Source organism: Desmodus rotundus, chromosome 6, assembly GCF_022682495.2.
Source record: "Desmodus rotundus isolate HL8 chromosome 6, HLdesRot8A.1, whole genome shotgun sequence".
Taxonomy (NCBI): domain Eukaryota; kingdom Metazoa; phylum Chordata; class Mammalia; order Chiroptera; family Phyllostomidae; genus Desmodus; species Desmodus rotundus.
Genome location: NC_071392.1, coordinates 120,987,906 through 121,013,215, shown reverse-complemented (window position 1 = coordinate 121,013,215; position 25,310 = coordinate 120,987,906). Strand labels below are relative to the sequence as shown.

The 25,310-nt window shown below is 39.9% G+C and overlaps 1 protein-coding gene across 1 annotated transcript in view; it reads left to right on the top strand.

Moving 5' to 3' along the window:
- The window catches only part of HAO1 (hydroxyacid oxidase 1), a 48,485-nt gene extending 24,138 nt beyond the window's left edge, over positions 1-24,347 (top strand). Inside the window, exons 4-8 of the mRNA XM_024559712.3 lie at positions 6,524-6,699; positions 14,780-14,871; positions 21,523-21,681; positions 21,803-21,872; positions 23,612-24,347. Coding sequence (XP_024415480.2) covers positions 6,524-6,699; positions 14,780-14,871; positions 21,523-21,681; positions 21,803-21,872; positions 23,612-23,682 — 568 coding nt within the window. The 3' untranslated portion in view covers positions 23,683-24,347. The remainder of the gene's footprint in view (positions 1-6,523; positions 6,700-14,779; positions 14,872-21,522; positions 21,682-21,802; positions 21,873-23,611) is intronic.
- The last annotated feature ends 963 nt before the right edge of the window (positions 24,348-25,310 follow it).

Here is a 25,310-nt window from a genome sequence, read left to right as displayed (position 1 = left end):
CGCTCCTCTGGTGCCAGGGCCACTCAGTCAGGAGCGGAAGCTTGATTTGCTTTTTCCCCTTTCCCTTTGCTCCTGGGCTCCCTCCCAGATGACCCGAAAGACCATGAGACAAAGGCCCTTTTCAGCTGACCATGTGCACAGGAGTGGCCCGGGCTCAGCAGCTTGTCACATCTCCCGTCTGAAGATGATCAAATAATGAGCAATACATCCAGATTACTGGGAACACAGGAAACACCCCATAGCTTGGTTCCCCGCCCCCCCAGAGCGCCCGCTGGCCTTGTTAGTCCTAGTGGATTTCGGGGAGGGCCAGCACCTTCTGGTTGCTTCCTTGAAGCCCACATTCAGGGCCCGAAGGCAGAACACACTAATGGGAGTCCCAGGCTTCCGCCTGAGGCCACATACAACCGAAAAGCTCATCTGTTACAGCCTGATAGGAAATCGGGTTTCTTTTCTGCAACTGACCTGACTCATAGAAGGTGAAGCTGGGCTTTTCAGAAGTGAGGTTTGGCAGGCGAGGGAGGCAGGAAATCCAGGGGAGAATGAGTCTGAAAAGCTGTGGCTCCTTCCAGCGCTTGCTACTTCCTCTGCTGGGGTGGGGGAGGGTTCTGACTCTTGGCATCGTGGACCAGCCAAAGTTCAGGAGTTTGGTAGTCTCTGCTTGGTCTATATGCAAAACACATGTATGTGTGTACTTTCTGAATGGCCCAGAGGTTCCTGAAACTGAGGGGTGGGGGAGTAAGGAGAGTGCTCATCTGCTCATGGAAGAAGCAAGGAATGGAGCCAGTTCACTAGAGCGACTCCAGAGGCTTTGAGGCAGAGGCCTTTTCTTTCTCTGTACCCCATGGGGACGCCTCATTTACCCTGGGTAAAGATTTGGCTATTTGATATAGAGCCAGGGCAGATGAAAGAGAGTAAAATAATTTTCAATCATTGACTGAGTACAAGGCAAATCGTGACACATACCTTTCGGTGATTTGCTTGGAGACATGCTTCCTGAAGCCCTGAGATGAATTATTAATCAGACAGACAGAACAGATCACAGACACACAAAAAGATCAGACTGCCATTGTCTTCCCAGGTCTCACGATAAAAGTGGCTTTTGAGCCCCCCATTACTTCTCTGACTTCATCTGCCAGCATCCTCACCTCCACTCTGTCTCCCGAGCCACACTGGCTCCCCTGCTCTTCTGTCACCGTGCCAGGCGTGCTTGGGCTTTAGAGCCTCAGAGCCGATTCTTCCCTCTGCCTGTAACATTCTCCCCCCACATCAATGCACCACGAATGTCTTCACTTTTCTTACTTTATTATGTCAGGGAGGGGTCTATGTGTCTTTATTTGGGAAACCAAAATAAAAATAAACAGTAGAGATCAGAACAGAGACACAATATATGTGGGGATCCTGGAAAGGTTTTGGGAAGGTAGACTTGGTACATGACCCAATAGCCTCTGAATTCTTTGGTTAGAAAAACATGCACAATATAACTGTTTTAAATGGAATAAAGACCTCCCAAAGATGTCCATGTCCTAATTCCTGGAGCCCATGAATATGTTACTTTATAAGGCAAAATAGACTTTGAGATGGAAAGATTATCCTGGATTATCTCATAGACAATGTAATGAAAGGGTCCTCACTGGATGGAGGCAGGAATGTCAGAGTCAGAGAAGGAGATGTGATGATAGAGCAGAGGATGGAGTGATATCGTCAGGAGTCAGGGAAGGTAGTGGTCTCTAGAAGCAGGAACAGGCAAGGCAATGGATTCTGCGCTAGAGCCTCTGGAAGCAAGACAGCCCTGTCCACACCTGGAGTGTAGTACCATGGGCTTCTGACCTCCAGAACTGTAATCTAATACATCATTTTAAAACCTCTTGGTTTGTGGTCATTTGTTATAGCAGTAACAAGAAGCATACGCAATAACACTGGTCTATTAATTTCCTCCACAAGGTAGCTTCTCATTGAGGCCAAGTTTGATCAGCATATTTTAATTTTCAAGTTAAGCTTTTACTAGCTCATTCACCTCTTATTCTGCTCTACTTTTTTTCTTTATTTTTTATAGCACTTATGATCTAACATGCTCCATAAATTACTTATTGATTATATTTATTGTTTATTTTCTGTATCTTCTTTCTAGAATGCCAACCCTATATGGCCAGGAAGTTTTGACTGTTTTATTTATACATATATCCTAAATATTTAAAACACTGGCACACTGTAGTGTTCAATAAGTAATATTGAGTCATTAAATAGAAACAGACTAGATCATATGAGATTTAACCAATGAAACATGACTGGTAGGAAGTTGAACAGAAGTTTGACCTCAAACTTAAAATCCATTTTTTCAACCATCGTTCTAACATCTCAGCCACATGGAGGAAGAAATTAGCAGGGCTATGTTCTCAATACAAGTGTTTTCCTCAGCACAGAATCTAAGGCTGGTGGCCCATGTCCCAATTCCTATCTATATTATGAAACTCACTGTCTCTCTCATGTTGTGTTGACACCCCAGGCTCTACTGACTGTTATTTTATTTGTTTCCCGCTATGGAGGCATGTAGCTTTATCTTTAATATCATATTATCGATACCTAAAATAAAATAAAATAATATTATATATTTCTCCATAACATTTATTACTAGTGTTACTATTGGTGATTCAGTAATGTTTAACTTCCTTTTAGTAGTTGTTACTGTTTTTATGATGCTAACTGACTAAAAGCTAAAATAATTTCTATATTAGATTAAAAAGTATATTTGAGGAACATTTAAGGCACAATGAGCTCCTTACAAAGAAGAAATTGTATCCCTTGCCTTTAGGTCATTAAATAGATTGGGACTCAGAGAATGAAGTCATAAGTAATCGTGTTATTATTTTGATGTTACCCCTTTCCTTCCTTACGAAATGGAATACTTTGGTTATCAGAAGCCGCTTTAAGTGTTTTTGTGTGTATATGTCATAATTCAAATAAAAATAGCGTTCATGGAGGTTTCCTTTGGAGCCACTGGTAACACACTCCATCGTGGGTCTCTGTCAAGATATCTGAAAACTTTTTCTTGGCATCTGGCTTTGAACAACGTTTTGGAGTAACAACAAGGCTTCATTGTGCACTGAAATTTCTGTAAGGCAACATTCATTCAAGTGTTGATCTGCATTTCACCGTCCAAGAATAACAACAGTTATTTATATAATTTTATCCATGTTTCTGTTTTTTCCTATCCATTTCACCCTTTCACCCCGCCCCTGCTGAAACACTGCAGCTTGTTTGGGAGGGGGGTGGGGTGCTGTGAGGAGTATATACACATACAGATGTTTTTCTTTTTTCCCCCCCTGGTCTTGCTACACAAGAGACAGACCAGACCTTCTACTTATTACCTATATTACTTAAAAGTTTGGAATTAATATCCCTTAATATCATTTCTAAGTAATAGAGTAGCTCTCCATAATGAGGATATGTTTATTGACCAGAAGGGTAGCTTAATTCAAGGTAGGATGGCAATGGGAGACCAAAGTCTGTGATAAAATGTACAACCCTAAGTGGTCTGATAAAAAGAGATGGTCAAGTACTGCAGATAAAATCCATACCAAAGCTCAACAAATGGATGGGTACTAGTGTGACTCTCCTGGAGCTGGAATATTCTATGATCTATAAGGGCCACCTAAGCCCATGAAACTATAGGCTTATTGTTTAATTGTTACTGTGAAAACTTTGCCAATGGCTTGAATAGTCATGTGGAATGTGAATGTTCATGTTCTATGATAATATATACCACCAAAGCTACCCGAGCAGTTTTTTTTAGCTGAAAGCACACTAATATATAACTTAGTTTTACATTAAGGGAAACCCTGTGATCCTCTTAAAAATAATTTTAAAATAGTGCACCTATGTAATTCTGTGATTAAATAAAACTGTTATAGCTATCTCTCCAAGATCCTTTCTATATTCAATGATAGAGCTAGTACAGGGGAGACAGAGCTATGATTGAATCAGAGATCTATATACAACTGCATTTTTTACCCAAAGAGAAGATTGGCTAGCAGGGTAATCGAAACTTGAAGAAGAGCAAGGTGAATCCAAGTCATGGCCATCATTCAAAGCCAGCCTTTCAGAGGAATGAAGTTCAAAATTGAATTTGGGTTTGTAGGCAGCTGAGTCACATGGATGGCGTCATTGTGTATCCAGATGTCCATCCACCCAGCTAGTCATCAAAGGTGCAGGCAGAAAATACTTTTTCCCTAGTTTAAGGAACTGCCCAAATCTAGTCAGGATATCAGGACCTTTGACAAAGGGAAAAGACTTCAGGTGTCCAGAGTGAGCCAGCAGCAGAGCCTTAGAGGTAAGTTAGACAAGTGCTGGGTTAAGCTGAGTTAATGAAATTAGACGTAAGGGAGGGCAGCAACTCAGCGGAGCTGTGCCACAGTTTGGGCTCCTGTAGGAGCAGCCTGAGAGCCAGTGGCTTAAGTGCCAATGGTTCCTTTGGAAGATGAAGAGAATATTGGTGAAGGAGGAGGGAAGGGGTGCATGGGAGGGAAGGCATGAGCAATGGTCATGTGGTCAAGATAATTACAACTGTGGGCGACTGAAGCTTAATTCTGCTGGGACATTCTGGGAAATCATGTAGAAGATAATCTTAGAGTTACTCTACCTAGGGGTGAGGGAGCTAGGGTATTTATACATTAAAATACCTAACACTATAAGTCTGCTATATCGGTGGTGACTCAAACTCCAGGAACAAGAGAAGCTACATGTATTAATCAGATTCTCCAGAGAAACAGAACCAATAGGATATGCATGTGTATGTATGTGTGTGTGTATAACATTACTTGAACTGTATGGTATGTGAATGATATCTTAATATAGCTGTTTTTAAACTTAATCACACACACAAAGATAGTAGCAGCAGAAGCCTGGGTTGCTGCACAGGGGGCAAGGAAAGAAAGAGAGAGAGATTATGAGAAATTGGCTCACGGACTATGGAGACTGAGAAGTCTCATGATCTGCACTCTACAAGTTGGAGGCCCAGGACAACCAGTGCAGTTCCAGCCTCATCCTGATGGCCTGAGAACCAGGGGACCTATCGTGTAAGTCCTGGTCTGAGTCTGAAGGCTTGACAACCAGTAGTTCCAGTGTTCAAGGGCAGGAGAAGATGGCTAACCCGGCTGAAGCAGAGAGAACAAATAATCCCTTCCCTCACCTTTTTGTTCAAGGTGGGCCCTTAACATACTGGATGATGGGGTGATCATTTTAGTAGCTCTACTAATTCAAATTCTACTCTCAGCCAGAAACATCCTCACAGAAACACCCAGAAATGTTTTACCAGCTATCAAGGCATCCCTTAGCCCAGTCAAGCAGACATGGAAAATTAATCACAGACAAAGAAATGAGGGAAATCTCATGCCCTGGTCAGACTGTCAGGAAGACTGTGGAGTTTAGTCAGCGGCAGAGAGCTTTAGAGAGAACAACTAAATGGAGGAGGGAAAACAGGAGCTGAGAGCTCATCTGCTGAGAAGCACCCACCTTTTCCCTGTGCCCACAACCACACAACAGTAGGCAAGAAAGAGTTTGCAGGGGCAACAGACAGCAGTTAGTACGGTTACTGCAATTCCAGTCTCCCCTAGAGTTTTTCACAAGGACGTGGCAAGGTTTCCTGAAGTCAAATGCAAATGCCAGGATGCAACTGAGATCTAAACAAAGAGAATGTAATTAGGAGTGAAGAGACCCAGCGTGGAGCCCAAATGCTGCCTTAGCTAGATTTTTCTATGTGAAATAGGAATCAATGATCAAGCTGTGGGTATTAAGAGTATCCATATTATTTTCTAAAATTTTTAAAAATTGCAATAATATTGGAATATGAAGGCCCTGCGTAAATTGTAATGCACCATGCAAATGTTTGTCATTGTGATTAGTATGTATTGCTGGCTGAAAGTAACATCAAATCTCTTGTCTATATTCATAAACTAGCTTAAGAAGATAGAGATATTTGAACTTGGCCATATATTTTTCTTTGAAACTGATTTATTTACAGAAAAACAGTGTAAGATGAAAAATAAACTCTAAGTGGACCAATTAAGTTCACTAGACTGTTCCATTTTAGCCTGGAATCCTACATCAAAGATGGAAAATATGCATGCAAACAACCTGTAGATCAGTGATTTTCAACCAGCGCACTGCGCCACACTGGTGCGCTGCCAGAATTGTAAAACATGCAGTCCCTGACCATTTAGTCAGGGGCACTGACCTGTTGTCCCTTAGGTTGCCAAATAAAAAAAATGACAACCGCCAACACAAAAATAGCCATTCAGTTTTGTCAGATTGGCAAAAATGTGGTGGAGTTTTTGGTGTGCTGTAGAATTTCAGTAGTTAGTTTATGTGTGACAAGAGATGACAAAGGCTGAAAATCACTGTGCTGGGTGGTTGAGGAGTGAACACCCAGCTGATGTGAAAAGGATAACTTTTCTTTTTCTATAGAATGAGCCATTGAAAGATACCTCTGACTTTGAGGAGTCTTTCATTTTATATGCCTCTGTTTCAGAATGAAAAATTTTGAAGCCAACGATTTAGCGTTCTCTCCTAAGGAAGACTTTGGAGACAACAGCGGACTTGCTGCATATGTGGCTAAAGCGATAGACCCGTCCATCAGCTGGGAGGATATTAAATGGCTGAGGCAGTTGACTGCGCTGCCGATTGTCGCAAAAGGCATTTTGAGAGGTTTGTTTACTCCTCCACTTGACTTCGTACTGTTTTTATGATCCTTTGTGGACATGATTATAATGTTTTTCAAGGTGAATAATCAGGAATAATTCACATGGAAATCGAAAGAGACATTCCATCTCTCAATTCTCCCTCGTGGTGTTAGGAAATAGATAAACCCTCACTCTTGGGTAATGCCCTGAAGGAGAGCAGGTCTCCCGTGCAGGAAGAGGTTACCCATTTTCAAGGTCGAGGATATTGCTGCCTTTGTTTGCAGCTGTCACCACATTATGGAGCTTAATGAGGTTTAGGTAGAAGGTCCTGCTTTGGCTGAAAGCTGCAGTAGTGACTCAGGCCAATGAGAAGCTCCAAAGATGATTTTCTGATAACCAGACCCATTTTAAGAACCTCTTCATATTTTTCTCCTCTTCCTTCCCAGTACCAAAGATGGGGGCTGATTTCAGAGTGTGGTGAATCCCATATCACCTCCCTGCAAAGAATGGTTGACAAGAACACTAAAAACCTCAGTGATCGAGTCGTGGGTGCTAAGGAGCTTGCCTATTTCCCCCATATCCGCATGTGTTCAGTCCCGCAGGGAGGTACAGTGACTGTAATAATTTGGAGTGTGGATGTGTTCACCCACAAATATGGTTTCTTGCCTTTGAAAACATATTTTTAGTATGGCTAAATAGATAACTGCCAAAAACATATTATTTTAAATGGAATGTTTAAGTAAATGACTCTAGGATGAGAGAATTCCATTAACCACCTCAGGCTTAACAATGATTTAGAATCAAAACTTTTTTATAGGTTTTCCTTGAATATGTGTGAATCCCATGGTCCCTATTTATAAAGCTCTAGGCATGCCTCTGACTTTATCTTTTTAATGTTATGTATGCAGAAATTAAACTAATAAAAATAATGGGCCCAGTGAAGCTTTCAAGTAGAGGAGATATGTTTAAATCCAGATCTGTCTTAATCTGTGCTTTAGAGAAATATTGTTATACTCTTTCTTGTTGATCATTGTAGTAGTTCAATTTCTGAGAATTATACTTCAGTGAGTAAATCCTGGTGTTACAGACACTTTTAGAGAAGTTTCACTCACCTTACTTATATCCAGAGTATCTATCGTCCATGATTGTTCCTGCTACTTCTGGCAGCTACAGTCAGCTGTAGGTCCTGAGAACATTAACCTGAAGGTTCTGCCTCATCTGTTCATCGATCCATTTACTTAGTCATTCACTCAGTCACCACTTCATAAATATTTATCATGCTTACTGTGTGATACAATAATATTGTTTTAAAAAACAATAATAATTTGATGTCCTTGGTCAAAAGGAGAGCCCATTCCTGTAGGAAAAGGATATGTAAACAAGAACTTGGGTACAATAAGATGTTACAGGTGCCGAGAGAGAAATCTGTGCAGGATCAGGGTGGGTTTAAAGTAGTGTGGACAATTACAAGAGTGGGTTAAGAAAGGTTTCATTTCAGAATGAAAGGTGATGCTTCCGCTTTGAAAAGTTATGAGTAACAGTTAATGAAACATGTAAACCATATTAGAAAATGTAGACTTTACGATGTCTGAGAACTACTAAGGATCTTGATCAGGGAAGCAACCTCATCAGATGAGCATTTTAGAAAAATCACACTTTGCATAATGGACCTAATGGATGGATGTGGCAATATCGGGGTCAGGGAACACACTTAGGAAACTTGTTGCTCAGGCAAGAGATAATTGGAGCTCAGTTGAGGGAGGTAAGAGGCTGTATTGAATTAGAAAACTGGTGTAGTTTCCAGCATTTAATTCACTCTCATCACAGAGATGTCCTAGGGCAACTGGCTTCAAAACACCACAAAAGAATAAAATTTTAATAGAGTCCCATATTTGTCCATGTACAGTGTAGAACAAATATAAAAATGAAGTTATTTAATTTTCTAACTAACTTTTCAATTTAAGATCCCTAACACATATTGTTTTCTACAATTTTGTCCCCTAGGGGATGATGGAAATCTATTGAATTAGACATTACAATTATGTGTTATGTTAAAAAATATTTTGGCTTCTAGCACTTCATTCTGTGGTCACCTTAGCCTGGGACGATCACCACCATCACCTCTTTCCTTCTCATCCATATGGACTGTGCGACTTGTTTCTAATATTTTCATAATGTTTTGCACGCAGTAGACAGCCCAAATGTTTATTGAGTAAAATCCTCAGTAGAAACTATATGAATTTATAAATTAGAGAGAGCTCAAAAACAAGAGAGAGATGAGACGTCTGGCATCTGGAAGGAAATAACTTATTTATACGCATACAGTTTACGTTGTCTAGTTTCTCTGTAACTATTTATTTCATTTATTTAACAAACAAGAGTCATTTCTACGACAACAACTGCACCGGGTCGGTGCACATGCTCAGTGTGGGGAAGGGGGTGGGAGCCTGTGGGCCGTGGTGTCAGTTCTGGGAAATCCAGGGCTCGCCATTTCACAGATCTCCATCCAGAAGTCACGTGGACTGAGCGAGAGCTACCCATACGCTCTCATTTTCCTTTTACCAGAAAGATACAGGTTATGTTTGCAGCCACAGAAAATCACAGGCAACTGGCAGGATATCAATGAAATATTCCCCCTTACCACCATTTTAAGAATTGCATTTTAATGAATGTGAATTGGAGATCAAGATGTAATCTCTTGCTGTGGTTAAACTCTACCCTTGGGAAACTTTGACACAAACTCCAAACAGGTATTTGAGACAGATTTTGGTCTTCACCAGAACTCACACTAATGAACAAGTGGCTTTATGAGCAAAAGCATAATGCTTTTTAGAGCTTTCTCTTTTTATCTAATTAAAAAACTTCTTAAAACTAGGTTGTCTTACTTCCAGAGTGGCTTTTTGTTTTGCAAAAACTGTTCTCTAACTACCTCTTTTCTATATCCAGTTATTTTCAAGACACTCTCGAAAACATCCACTGCAGTGTTCCCGGGCAGTTTCAGACTGCTGCTGTGTGCCTCGTAGTTACTTACTCAACTCCTGTGAGACAGCAGAGTCCAGGGCGAAAGCTCCAAGGGCTTGAGGGTGAATCTTGAGCGTTTACATTTCACTTTGGTATTTTCAATTAAATATAGAAATAATGGATTAATAAGAGAGCAAACTGTTATTTTCTATTGACTATTTGTTGTTTTTGTCAATTAAGGTAGTGACTGACAAACTAACAAATGTGGAATACCATATTAGTACACTCTGAGGATTAACGATAAACCAAAGATTCATGAATGTTCTCCTAAATCAGAACGTTCGGACCCTTTCATTAAGGCAACGTTGTTTTCTCTCTAGGTTAATATAAACTATGAAACTGTGGACAGTGTTTCATTAGTAGCTACAAAAGGGGCTCCTACTGCTCACAAATTATTCTTTCGTCCTTTGCTGTGCTAGATACTCGTGATCTGCCTTCTGAGCAAACCGTTTCCTGCATTGCCAACACTGCCTAGAAAAAGTGGGAACTCACTTGGAATGACAGAAGATAACCAGCTCTTATTCAAGTAGCACTTACTTCAAACAAAAGGCTGTTTATAATCTTAATCCTTACAAGGATGAACATTTATTGTTATTAGCAAAACTCAGACTTGCCAGAGCACCCAGCAACTGAATTTTTCTCCACCTATTCACCTGTTTAATTTATACTTTCCCCACCAGACGATGGTGATGATAATAGTTAATATTCATTTGATGTTACTCTAAATACTCATTTGACTAATTTAATCCACAAACCAATCTATTGTGGATTATTATCCCCATTTTATGGGTTAGGACAATTATGTGCAAAGTGAAGTAACTTGCCACTTGTACAACAAGCAGATAAGGGATTCAAATCCATGCGGTCTGACTACTAAGACCAAACAGTTACTTTTTTATACGATGTAGGGTCTGTTTACTGATACTATGCAATTTCTCAAAACATAGGGTGCAGCTACATGGGGGCAGACATCTGAATGTAGGCTGGAGGATTGCGTACATTCCCAGTCACGAGGTTCACAAAATATTACAGATCATGTATTTTGACTTTTTATTTTTTACTTTTGATTTAATGTTTGGGAATCATATATACAACTAGATAACCAGAGCAGACTATACCAGTTTCAAATATATTTCACATTATTTGTTACGGTTAATTATGTATATACCCAGACTTTAAAAAAAATACCATATGACATCTCTTTATTACAATAAAGTCTATTAGAATTAGTTTATTAGGTAAATTGAGGCAAACAATAAGGGCGACCTGCCCAATATGGCAGCCACTCGCCAAACGTCGCTAAGTTAGTTAATATTAAAATAAAAGTACAATCCCAGTTTCTCTGTCACGCTGCCACGTTTCCATTACTTAATAGGTGCGTGTGGCTAGTGGCTACTGTGTGTGGAACCGGGCAGATCTGGACCATTTGTGTCATCAGAGAACATTCTGTTGCACTTTATTACACTGTATCTTTAGTAGCCATTTTCTGAACTTTTCGAATCACAGGGTACTATTGGGATTCTGGTTCAAAATGTTGGACTAAGTACTTCCATAGCCTCTCGTCAAACCTAAGACTCCACTGAAGTTACAGTACAGAAATACCCAAACACAAAAGACTCATGACAGCAATGCAAAGGAAGCTGAGGGGCACGAACAGGAGAGAAATTTTGAGAAATGTATTAAAGAAATAAAATGTAAGGGAGAGCATTGAAAGGAGGCAGGGGAAGTTATAGATAATGGAATATATATCGGACAGGCTCTGCATGTCTGACCTGAAAGTGTGATGGGGGTGGGGAATGAGAAGTGGAGACTGGAAGCAAAAGGGTTCATCAGAGTTTTCCTCATGAAACTATTGCACCAGCCAGCAACCCTGTCCCCCCCTTACCTTTTGTGGGCAGCTTAGCATGTAGTAGCTTGATCCCTTCTAAGGAAATGCATGGATGGCTGGGGAAACCTATGGGTAGGTAACATTAACAGTATGACATGATGCTATCCTCATCCTGACACTTGAGGAACTCGCAGTCCAAAAGCCCCATAGCGAGCATTCCTTGCCTGGCCCCACACGACACTCCAAGACAGAATTTCTACTCCAGGCTAAGCCTTGGTAGCAATTAAAATGGTTTGTACAATGGCCCAGGAAGCCTGTAGTAGTCCCCAGTCTTTCTCCCTTAAGTATAAATGGACGATTTAGCATCACAAGGCATATCTGAAACACCCAAACATAAAAGACCAAGATAAGTCTACAGAAAGGCTAATCCTAGAAGAAAGAGATAAAATAAGAAAAATAAATGTAAAAATTCCAAATGATAGACTAAGAGAAGTTGAAAATATACCTAAATAAGAAACGTAGACCATGAAAATAAAATCAGAATGTAAAAAAGAAGTTACCAAATATTTCTAAAAATATGATTTCTGGAATTAAGAATGAAATTATTGATTAAACTGTAGACTCAATGACATTTCCTAAAATGCCAAACAATAAGACAAGTAGAAGGAAAATATGATTAAATGAAGGAGAGGCTTGAAAACCCTTTACAATGTCCAATGTTTAACTGACAAGGTCTTCAGATGAAAAGGTAAGAGAGACAGGGAGGAGATTACTAAAGACTGACAATGCCTGAGGGCTGGCATTGTCTAACATACATCATTCCATGAAACATGAGAAACACAGCTTATTACATCTCTTTTGAAATGTCAGGAGCAAAAATGTGTGTAAAGAGAGAACAAACATAAAACGGGTTACTCACAAAGGAATGGGAGTCAAACTGCCTTTAATCTTCTTGTCAACAGCAATGGGCATTAGAAGACAAAGGAGCAATGTCTTCAAGATTCTAAGGAAAAAGGATTTTTCAATGTAGAATACTGTGTCTAATTCAATTATTCAAACATTGGAGAAGTTATTTAAGTGACCTGTAAGTTTAGGCTTCTTTTTTTAGGAAGTTACAAAGGAATGCACTATAAATGAGAACATAAACCAAATGAATTCCTAAACTTGACAACAAGAGACTCAACTCCAAGAGAGTTGGAGCAATCCTATAGGAGGGACAGGTGGCAGTAGGCTGAGTAACCAGGGCAGACAGAGAGGAAGGCTGAGGGCTCAGGGTGTGTCTTCAGAGGGAAATAAAGTGGTTTCAATAGGTTATATAGAATAATTGAAATGTTTCAAGAAGTTGAGGGAACTCCAAAATCTCATGATAAATGGAGAAAAGAGAAAAGAAAGGCAATTAGAAATCTAGGAAAACAAATATCTATAATAAAACACATATGGTCCAAATATAAAACAACATTAAAATGTAAAATATGAATCACTCATTAAGTCTGGGAGAAAAATCATCTTTCCATCTTGAGGCTAGGGCCTCCTCCCTATCAGCAACTCGACAGCTGCCAGTGAGATCTCACAAGATGTAACGTGTGCTTGGATGGAAACAGATAGCCAGAACAGTCCCACAGAAACATAAGAGCGTATATTTAATGTGGAATAAATATAGAATATCAGTCATTTATTGAGTACATGACAAAATGCATAATAGTTCAGGCCTACAGGCAAATAGATACACACAAAGTAGTTGGTAAACACTGATGTTTATACATCAGAACTCCTTTCAGACTATTTCATTGCATCATAGGGGTTGTGAGAGCATTACTTAAAGATGGATTCTGACAACAGCAACCATAGCATGACGGCACCATATCTTGGTCAGCTTGGCTGCCATAACAAAGTACTATAGATTTTGTGGCTGAAAGAACAGAAATTCATTTTCTTATAATTTAGGAGGCCAGAAGTCTGAGATCAGGCTTCCACAACGCTCATTTTCTGGTGCAGGCTCTTCCCTTGGCTTTCAGAGGCCACCTTTTCACTGTGTGCTCGCGTGACCTCTTCTTTGTGGGGATGTAGAGGGAGCAGCGGGGAGCAAGCTCTTTGGTGTCTTTTTATAAGGCTACAAGTACCATGATGAGAGCCCCAACTTCATGGCGTCATCTAACCCTAAACATTTTCAAAGACGATCACATTGCAAGTTAGGGCTTCAACATAAGACTTTCAGGGGGACACAAACATTCAGCCCATAAAACACAGATTTAACATTTTCATGAATCTATAATTTTAGAAGAAAAATAATACTAGCATCATTTTAAAATATGTGACTACTTAAAAACTAGTATTCTGTGAAACACAGTTGTGAAATGGTATTTTAGCATAAAATATAAAAATAATCAGAATTACAGGTTATCCTATGAGTCTTTAAAAATTTATTCTTAATCAGATCTCCCCTTGATCTCCATTGTTGAATTAATAAATTTGTAGAATATTCTATATACATCTGCTTAAGTTTCCAAAATATGGCTTTCATTACAACCTTGGACCAACTATTTTTGTTAAACTTGAGAAGTAGAATTACTTTCATTACTATGTTAGCAAATAGTTTGTTATTGGGAACATGCTGAGAATAATACTTTAAAATATAAAATATTAAAATATATGTTGGAAATTAATTTAAGGTAATGTTAATCTATTTTTAGAATTCAATACATTTTGAAGCTTGATTAGAGATTTAAGATGTAATTTTAATATTAGATTTTGATATACTTCAATGGGCAAAATACATATAATTATAGAACAATATATATTAAAATAATTATTGAAGTTATAACTTTGTATTAAATAATGTTTTTGAATTAGACTTGTTCATTACCTATTAAAGTGCTTGCCACTTATATATTCTTTTATGCTATCAAAATTGTAGAGGATTAATTCTGCTTACTGCTATGATGTTTTTAATCATAAAACATACTTAGCAGGAGTACTTCCTTAGGAAGAAAATAAACAAATTTAAGGACATGTCAATTTACTATCCATTGATAACTTTGCTTTAGAATTTAACTGTTATAACTGCTAATATCTTTTTTTGACCGAGATACATCTACTATTCTAGCTCTAACCCTTGGATATACGTATTTCTGTGCTGAGGGTTCCTAGCAAGGTATATGTTTGAGGCCAGGTTCCCTTTGACTGGGACTCTTCGACCTGTAAACCCAGCCTTATGTTAACTAGTTTTTTCTTGTAATAGTTGTCTTGCTCTTTCTAGGAGATGATGCCAGGGAGGCAGTTAAACATGGTTTGGATGGGATCTTGGTATCGAATCATGGAGCTCGACAACTTGATGGGGTGCCAGCCACTGTGAGTTGTATCAAATGCTGAGATTTCTTTTTGGATTTCCAATTTCCATCACAGTTTTATCTCTGTGTCTGCTTCTTCTCTGCATATGGTTTTGTGTGAATACTTAAGGTAAAATATATGAGTATGTGAATATATGAGAGCTCAGATTTTAAGTTTAGTGGCACATAACTACCTATGTTAGATCATTAATTAGTCCAATACATTTATTTGCAAACTTAAAAAGTTAAATAATAAGTCATTCGTGGGCAGGGATTATTCTTGTATTCACAGGTACACTAAGTATAAAGTAAATTGAAGTATGAAAGAAATAATCATGCTATAAAAGTCCAAAGAAGAGGAGCTAACAGACAGTTGCAGTAATTGCAAAAGGCTTTGGTGGAGTTTGAGGTCATTGGCACAACCACGAGAAGAAGTCAGGAGGAGGGAAAGACTGTACTTGCCTGTGGGTGTGGGGGTTGACAACCTGTACAGAGATGGTGGATGGCCGAGAAAGGAGATGGAAATTGTATGACCCAGGTGAAGGGAGGTAGGTAGGCTGCACCCTAGATCAATTCATCAGAATCTCTGGGGGTTGGGGAGAGGCACCAGTGATTTGTAAAGCTCCCCGGGGGATTCCGAAGTACATCTATGGTTTTTATATTGTATACACTGTGCTAGGCAACTCAGAGTCGAAAATCTAAATATAAAAGTAAACTAAACTGGCTGGAAGGTGTGGTGCTGAGTTAAAAATCATAAAGGAGAGCAATTAATCCCAAGACCAACAGAAGCTCTGGGGCAGATTTTAAGGTCAAGGATTAGGGGCCCAGAAATAGATCAAAGTCATGGAGACAGACATATATCCAGGAGTGGCTTTCAGGGCTCCATGATCCAGAATGGGGTCAGGAGCTGGAGGCAGGGTGGGGTATTAAAAAGTAGTTGTCTTCCATGCTACCCATTTGTGGGGATTTTGCCAAGATTCTTTTGGGTGAAGTGATGGTTTTGCCATTACCTTTCACCTCTGCTCTGTCCCCATGTGGACCCCTGTTTTTACAGGTGTAAGCCTAAATGTGGGATGGGAAAAGATGGGATGTGTTTGGGGAATAATTCCAAGTAATTCATTTGGTTTGCAGTGTCTGTTCGGGGTGGGAGAATCCTAGGATATACAGGATGCCTTCCACAGGTAAGGGAGGAGGTTCTTGAACATGATGAGTCATTGGATGTGCAATAGAAGCTCCTTGATTTGGCAACAATGAGTCTTATAAATTGGATTTTGGCGTGGCAGGAGGCAGGAAGATCAATCGGCTTGCCTGGATAATTATGACAGCCAAGGAGAAAGAGAAGGGCCTGAACTGTGACAGGGCGGAGGGAGTCAGTTTCCACCCCAAACCTTAGTTTTCTTGTCTTTTAAAGTTCAGACATCATTAGATTATTTCTTTAGTGCCTTTACACTCCAACATCCTAAAATCTGATCATTATAGGCAAAGTAAGCTAGCATCATGTAACAAAACTAAAGAAATCTATTTACCAAACACTGTGGATGGTAAAGTTCAGACTACCACCTCTGAACTGCACCTTCACATGTATCAGAATCACTCAGTCGTCATTATTATAATGAATGGCTTTACTTGGGATGACCAGTCGAATTTATTCCAACAACTGGAAGTAGAGCAGAACAAATAATTTAGTTATGTAGGAGTGGATTGTTGTTTCACTGAGCTAGTAGGTTGATTTAGCTACATTCATGGACAGTTGTGCAGGTCTCAGAGCAGACTCAGTGGCTATAGGGGAATATTGGGTGCCCATATCTGTAGTCACAGTTATTCCCAAAGCACCGATGGTATGAATAAACCAAATCTTTGCACACTGTAGGATTATACTTTCAATTTATTTATTTTATTTTTTAGAGGATATTTAATTTTTTATTTATTGATTTTTAGAGAGAAAGAGCTAGGCAGAGAGACAGATAGACAGACAGACATTGATTTTTGTTGTTCCACTTATTCATGCATTCATTGATTGATTCTTATATGTACCCTGACCAGGGATCAAACCCACACCCTTGGCTTATTATGACGACACTCTGACCAGCTGAGCTACCGGCCAGGGCTTATACTGTCAATTTAAGTCATAAAACTGAAGGTTTTCCACCCTTTCCAACTCAGCCTTCCTTATAGAGACCATATTTTTGGGTGATATTAAATGTCGCCTGTGGGTGAATAGAAGTGGAGAGTGAAGAACGTCCTCTGTGCAGGGAGAAAAAGTTGGTCACAGCTCCTGGCTTTTTTGCAGATTTATGCCTCTCTTATGTATGAAGACACAGACTTAGTGTGCGGGCCAAATTAAGTTTGTTTTCTAAAAATAAAATCTAAATCTACTGAAATCAAATCTAACTAGATTTTAAGGGGAAAAATACCTAAATGGTGTGGTTTATTGGACTCTGGCTGAGGGGATATGGAAACTTATCTAAAAGGGCTTTTTGAGCTGTGGTCTCAGAGACTTTTAAGAAAAACAATGACCCTCCCCTTCACATGCTGTGTGCAAGAGAGGAGATGCTTGCCTTGAGTTCTGCCTCATATTTTAGAGTGAATTTAAGGCCCGTGATGGTGAGAGAAATATGAAAAAGGATTCGGTTTACATGATGATGTTTTTCCCCCCACTATGTGGGTTTCGACGTAAGTGGCAAAAGGCTTGAAGGAGACTATGCTGTAAAACTTCTCAGTAGATACACAGAAAGACTTTCTGTCCTGCAGATTCTGTGACATCATAAGCCAAAGCCAAAGAGGCAGAGTGATGTCATGAGAGGAGCACTGAAATAGGAGTCCAGAGTCTTGGGTTTAAGTCCTTATTTTGTTTCTTCTAAGGAGTGAGACCTGGGTGAGCAAGTTGCTTAAGCTTTTCAGTTAGAGCTTCTTCATAGTGTTGTGTTGATTGTAAAAACAATGCAGCTGGACTGTATGAATTGTCCATTTCTATAAATCACAGAGTTCCCTTGGGTGGGGAAATACTTATCACTAGGAGTCCTACTCCAGTTTGTCTTACTACCATGCTAGTGAGAATGACTGCCAGACCACTACTCTACCCCAAAAGAGTTAAAAATTACATTTATGTCAGGGCCCTTACCATCAAGGAAATAATGTGACCAAGATTGATATTTAAGTAATTACTGAACAATATGAGAGAATCAAATCTATTTCCAAAATCCATAGTCCTGAACGTCTCAAATTTAGTTCTAAACACATATTCTCTGAAACCTTTGAGCCATAGCAGAATATTTTTGTTGTTGTTGTTTTGATGCTAACTGGACCCAAACTAATTTTAGCTTAAAAATATTTCATTTTTTTCCATTGAAAATTCTTAACTGCAGAACATTTTCATAAAATTAGTATTTGGGTTGCTAAGTCAAGTGTTTGCAAAATTGAGTCCTAGTACATCTTCTATGAGATCTAAGAGATTTTGTTTTTCCTTCTAAAAGGGATCCATGCAATTCTGTCTTTGAGAAACGTTTGATGTATCAGTTAGTTTTTGCTGTGTAACAAACTGCTTTAAAACTTGCCCAAATTCAATAGCCATTTATGTATGCCATAATTCTGTGAGTTGGCCTGAGTTCGACTGGGAAGCTTTTCTGGTCTTCGCTGGGCTTACTCATATGCATCTGTGCTCCACTGCTGGGTCTACTTGGACAGACTGGTGTAAGGTGACCTCAACTGGGACAGCTCTGCATTGCTGCACACCCAGCACATTAGCTGGGCTGGTTCTCATGAGGTGGCTGATTTCCTAGAGAGTTAAGTGCAAGCATGCAAGGTTTCTTAGGATCTAAGTTTAGAACAGACACATTGTTGCTTTTCTCACATTTTGTTGGTCAAAGGGTGAGGAAATAGACTCTTCTGGCCCCATTTCTCCCCTATGATGGAAGGAGCTGAAATGTCACATTACAAGGAAATAAAGATAGGGAAGGAAATAATTGTGGCCATTTTTGCAATTGCAAAGAATCAGGGCTTGCCAAAATGGGCCAGAGATTTTCTAAGTGGGCTTAGTAGAAACTTCCCAGGGATGCCTGGTGAAGTGCAAAGGGCAAGACAGAGAGTCAGGGAAGGATTTATGGACAGTGGCCTGGACTCTGTCTACTTTGCTTTTAACTAAAGCAACTCTGGTTTTATCTGCTTTTATGTATGTTCAAGTGCTTTGGTTTAAAACCTTTAAAAGGTTCCATGCCTAAAGTGTCAGAAATTAGGCATATAATAATGGATGCTCTAGGAAAGCAGAAAGGAGAGAGCTCCCTGTGAGTGGGAGTCTGGGAGGACAGGGAGCGTCGTGGAGGAGTGAGACTTGAGCAGGAACAGGGAAGAGGAGTCTCTGTGAGTTGGATTCATGTGCGATTCTTTCTACCTCTCTGATGTTTTATTTTCTGATCTTTTAAACCACCTGGCATAGTGACTTCAATATATCAGGTCCTTGATGAGTGGATGGATGAATGAGCAATAGTATATTGGGATCTTACCTTATTTTTCTGTACATTAACCCCACTGGAGTTAAGCCCACAGCTAGTTGTCTGAAGAACCAGTAAGGAAAGGAAAGCTGAAATGAATGGTCTCATAGGTAGGTAGCAAGCTGAAAAGAAGGCAACATAAACTAATGGATTTGTCATTTACTTATTTAATTTCCTCTGATCAGAATTATTCTCTGAAATACATGTCCAGCAAAACTGCAGTAAAGGGGAAAAAAGAGGTAGGGGAGAGGGGAAGGGTAGAAATCCTCAGCAACAAATAGCAATAGAACATCCTTGTCCACAGACACATGAGACACCAATCTGGGCTCCGCTGTATAACACAGGATTTACATTTTAAGTATCCTTAACAGTTTCCTTTTAGGCCAAGTTGGGCATGGAAATAACCTAAAGAGACTTGATTTGCATGACATTGAAAATGTGTATCGAACCCAAACTAGCTAATATTTTTCTTTGGTTCTGGTTTCAAATGGGGAAATACGCTTAATTATAGCTTGCATCATCCCTTGGAAATTGTAGCATTTATGTGTTGATGTAACTGGCCCGACTGTAAGAGGAGGACTATGTGTAGGTAAAGGGGCACATGTAAATGGATCCAGAGCATGTTTGGCAAGTCAGAAAAGCCGAAAGGAAAAGGGGAAAATCACATTACGTGCCAAACATTTAGGGGCTGCATGCCAAATGTTGCCTTCACTTCCTCCAAATCTGTTGCCGGTGTTGGTCTTCAGCCTTTTACATAAAACTCTTTTAAAGTTTAGCCTCTAAAATTTTAGGGGCGAAGTGGGAAAGCCTTTGAGTGATTTCGGCACAATTATTTTGAGGAAAACTACATTTGAATGTGCAGTAGCTTTTTCAGCGTGTATTTTGAATGGGAATTGGATTTAATTTTAGACTTAAATATGTTGTTATGAATGTGACTAATTTCTACAGATTTTGACTTACAGAGCACCTTGGAATTGCTTTCATTCACAAGAGCAAAGATTTACATCAAAGTAGCCAACTGTGTCAGCTATTAGCTATTACCTATATCGGCTATTAGCCAACTATATTTATTATTGCCACGTGATGGTATAAAACAAGATTCCAAACTCAGTGATTCAAATCAACAGTAATTTATTTCCGTGAAACTCTGTGTGAACTGGAGGTCTTCTGATGTGGACTTGGTTCTGGTTACGTGGCTGTGCTCCCAGTTTCAGGTCCAGCTGGGCTTGGCTAGGCTGGCTCTGCTTCCTGAGTATTTATCCTGGGGACCAGCTAAAGGGGAAGCATTGCCCAGGGTGCTCCTCTCATGGCATACAGCACAGGTGCAAGAGAAAGTCGAGACCCATGACACTCTGCCACCTCTGCTCATGTTATTGGCCAAAGGAGGTTGCAGGGCCAAGGCCAATGTCAAGGACCAAGCAAGTGCACTTTTTTTTTTAAAGCAGGAAACTACAAAGTTGCCTTGAAAAATAAGTGGGTTCAGAATGGTGTGAACAATGATGCAATTGAGCAGATCAACCTCTGTGAGGGTCTTGTGTTTCAAGTGCTGACAAAAGCCCATCATCCATTGCCAAAGAAGATGAGGGCCTTCAAAGTGCATGTGGTCATCATGTTCCTTTAAAGCAAGAAAAATACTTTCATGGAGAGTTCTCTAACGTATGGCTGGAGGCAAAGCATGTTGGACAGGGAAATCAGAGACTAAGTTTTTCACCTAGCCATGTTTGTATTTTTATACACCACTGCTTCTACTACCATCTGAGCATGAATTTTAGTAACCGACTAATGTCCAGGAGTAAATAATGTTCAGAATAATTTATATGAACAAGATACTTCATTTACCTTTATGTATTTTATAAGGAATAGCTATAAAAAGTCATTAAGTGTTTTAAAATTGTGTTTATATTTTTTAAAATCATGATCTTTGTATTTGAATATTAGGAACAGAAAAAATATTATGAACCTTGAAAGAAAAATAAGCCACTTAATTCCAAGTTTAATTTTTTTCCTAGCCTGTGCACCTTTTAAAAAAAATTGTTAGTTCAGGAGCAATTTACTGGTGATTTTAAACCTACCTAGCTTCTTTTACTCTGAGCCCTAGTCAGATGGTCGGTGGGCTGTGGAGGTTGAGTTGGGTAACAATTTTTTACACAGAGTATCATCACATCATTGACTTCCTCTTTCCACAGATTGATGCTCTGCCAGAAATTGTGGAGGCCGTGGAAGGGAAGGTGGAAGTCTTCCTGGATGGGGGTGTTCGGAAAGGCACTGATGTACTGAAAGCTCTGGCCCTGGGAGCCAAGGCTGTGTTTGTGGGGAGACCGATCATCTGGGGCTTGGCTGCCCAGGTAATTGGAAGACAAATAAAAATAAATATATATATAAAGGGGGATAACTCAACAGTGAAATGAATACATGAAACAAGCCAGGATGACTTACCTAAAAGATCTGTATCTTTCACTTGCATAGGGAGAGAAAGGTGTTCAAGATGTCCTGGAGATACTAAAAGAAGAATTCCGGTTGGCCATGGCTCTGAGTGGTAAGACTTGTCACTGCAATTTACAACTTTCTTGTCTTCCAGTGGTCGTTAAGCCATGCTCTTTGGTGGGGAGAAGTGAATTTGAGGGGGGAGGAAGATGGAATCATTTGGATGGGTACCTTAAGGGTGAATGCTACATCATACCCTTCCTCTCTCATAACACGTGAGCCGTAAATGTAACTGGTTAGTCAATACCTCTACTTGGATGTCTACATGGTTTCTCAGACTCTACCTGTTCCCAATTAAACTGCTAACTTTTCCTATTAGACCTGTTTTACCTGCAGACTCGTCAATCTCAGTTCATGTTCACCCCATTGTTTTGGGTGCTCAGATCAAAAATCCTGAGTCATTCTTGGCTTCTCTTTTCCTCATACCCTTACATCCACAGAGGCTCTATCCACAAAAAGGAATCAGAATCTGACCTCACCTACCAGCTCCACTGCCATCCCTCTGGCCAGAGCCACCCTCTTCTCTCTTCACCTTGAGTATTGCGATAGTCTCTCTGCGTGCCCTTCCCATCATCTCTCTTCCCTCGGGTGTTATTTTCTATCTTCCTGCTTTCTCCTCCCAGCCCATTCAGCACCATCCCTTACACGTTTTTTCAGGTCACGTTACTCTTCCAGTAAGAATCCTGGAATGGCTCTGGGTTTACTCAGAGTAAATGCCGAAGGGCTGACAATGGTGTGCAAGGCCTTATGTGGTTTGACCTCTGTTGCCCCTGTGACCTCAACTGCTACTGTCACCATCGCTTATTCCACCTGTTTGATCTCCCTGCTCCATTTATCTCCCTGCTGTCCCTTGACTATGTCAGACACATTTTAGTTGTAGGGCTCTTCCCCCAAATATCTGCATGGTTAATTCCCTGACATCCTTCAAGCCACTCCTACATTTCACTTCCTCAAAGGGTTCCATCCTGAAAACCCTATTTAAAATGCAATTTGTTCTCCATCCACCCACTCAACTTCCATTTTCCCCTCCCTGTTATTATTTCATCGTTTTACCACAGCACCTCTCACATTCTATAGACCATCTGTCATATACTTTACTTTCAAATTATATGTATTATCTCTTTCCTCTCTAGAATATAAGAAGCTCAAGGTGGGGGTCTTGGTCTGTTGTGTTCACGGCAGTGTTTCTAGTGTCCAGAGCAGTGCCTGACACATAACCAGCATGCGCAGGATGAATGAACAAATAAATAAGCACCATTATTACTAGTAACTGTTTTGAATTTTACTCAGATGGACCACTAGATTCAAAGAATAACCTTGAGTTAATTAGCGACTCCCCCATTTTTGAAGATAATGAGGGTTTCCTTTTCTGTGATCCGTATCACCCAGATTGTCCCCGTGGAATAGAATCCCCAGGATCCACAGTCTGCTCACTACTGTGCTGAGCCTGTGTGGACACAGCTTGAGTGAGAAGAATGCTGTTCTGTGAATCCTCACTACACATTTTTAATTTGCTACAGACATATCCTAAAAGAGAGCTTTCAGCTACCGACTCTCTATTAAATGTGGCAGAAAGAATACACTCTTTGTGTTAATAAAAATATGTGCCAGTCATTTTGTGTTAAGGACTGTTTAGGTAATAAAAACAGTCTCATGCCACATAAGATTTGGCAAGGCTACCGTGAATCATAAACCTTACATTTGTCAAGTTTTACATTCCTTGGGAAAACGATTACCTGCCTGATTATTATTGCATTCATTTCATATTAAATGTATGCATTATTTTTTCAGGGTGCCAGAATGTGAAAGTCATCGACAAGACATTGGTGAGGAAAAATCCTGTGGCCCTTTCCAAGATCTGACAGTGCACAATATTTTCCCATCTGTATTATTTTTTTCAGCATGTATTACTTGACAAAGAGACACTGTGCAGAGGGTGACCACAGTCTGTAATTCCCCACTTCGATACAAAGGGTGTCGTTCTTCTCCAACAAAATAGCAATGCCTTTTAGTTCATTGCTTTTGACTTTTCAATGGGTGTCCTAGGAACTTTTTAGAAAGAAATGGACTTGCATCCTGGAAATATATTAACAGTTAAAAAGAAAACATTGGAAATGTGTTTAGACAACGTCATCTTTTGGCAGGCTAAAGTGCTGAAAAACAAAAGCTATCCTTTGGTCAAATTGGAGGTAGCTAGTGCTGAGGTGAAAAGATAATGATCTCACTGTTTATTAACCTGCATTGTGTTTAGATTTCCTTAAAACAATGTTCTTAAATTGCAAGCTCAGGTTCAAAAGGATGGACATGCCTGGCAAAAATGGGAGAATTGGATTCGTACCACTGAGTAGGTAGCACTTGACAGAATTGGGATGAGTTGGTGGTAATTTGTGATTTTCTAGATACTGTGTAACACCCTGAGCTATGTTAGTTCTTTGAATGTGGTTTTCCATTCACATCTTTAGTGTCTGAATATGCCTGAATATTTTGTGATATATTTTGCTTTTAATCAGAAGGAAATAAAGTATTAGCTGGAAAAGAATGTATCTGGTCCATTTGTAACAATATGGAATTCAACGACGTTAACCTCTGAATGCTAATTAGCTCCCTGTTCCCCCAGGCATACCCCATTAATGCTCATACCTCCTAGTTCCTCTTCTTTATTCTTTATTCTTTTTGCTTCTTTCCATTGACAGCCATGTGCAGAGCCAGTTACATTGTTTGTGTGGATCACACCCAATGAAAATGTCAGCCCCTTGTTCAAAAAGGATGAAAAACCTTTTTTCTTTCTTCAAAGTTTCTCTTATTTGCTATTCAATGTCACTCACAGGGCAAGTGACCCTTACAGGTACCTGGGAACTACCCTGTGACCAGCCCCTTGCTCCTCTGTGCCCAGGTCCAGGACCTGTGGGGTGGAGGGTGGCCCTGTCACTGAGCAGGTGGGTGAGCCAGCAGCCAAGAACTCTTTCAGAGAAGGTGGGGAGGTAGTGGGAGATGAGACAACGTGTGATTCTAGGCTCCAATCCCACTTTGGCCCTTCCCTATAAAACCTGAACTCAAAAATGGAATTATTAAGAATTTCAAGCCAATGACCACAGAAGGTTAAACCCAAGCAGGAGGCTCCCTTCTGAGCGTGGAGTCCTGTTCAACTTCACTGGTTGCATGTCCACTGTGCCCTAGTCATGTGACTTTGAGTCACAAACCAGTCATAAGATAGATTACCTCCTCACTTGAGTTCATAAGTGAACTTGATAGCCAGTGTAATTTTGAGATTAATTTTTCACCATCTCCCTGCTTGTTCAACCACTGTGAAGTACTGAATGAAACAATTGAAAAAAAAACTTTAAAATAGGATTGTTATATTTTATTTTATTGTTTAATTATTAAAGATCTCTCTCTGTCTCTCCCTCTCTCTCCTCCCTCTTGCTCCCTCTCTCTTTCTTTAAATGCCAGGGACTTCTGGAATACTATGATGGACACAAACATTGATCTT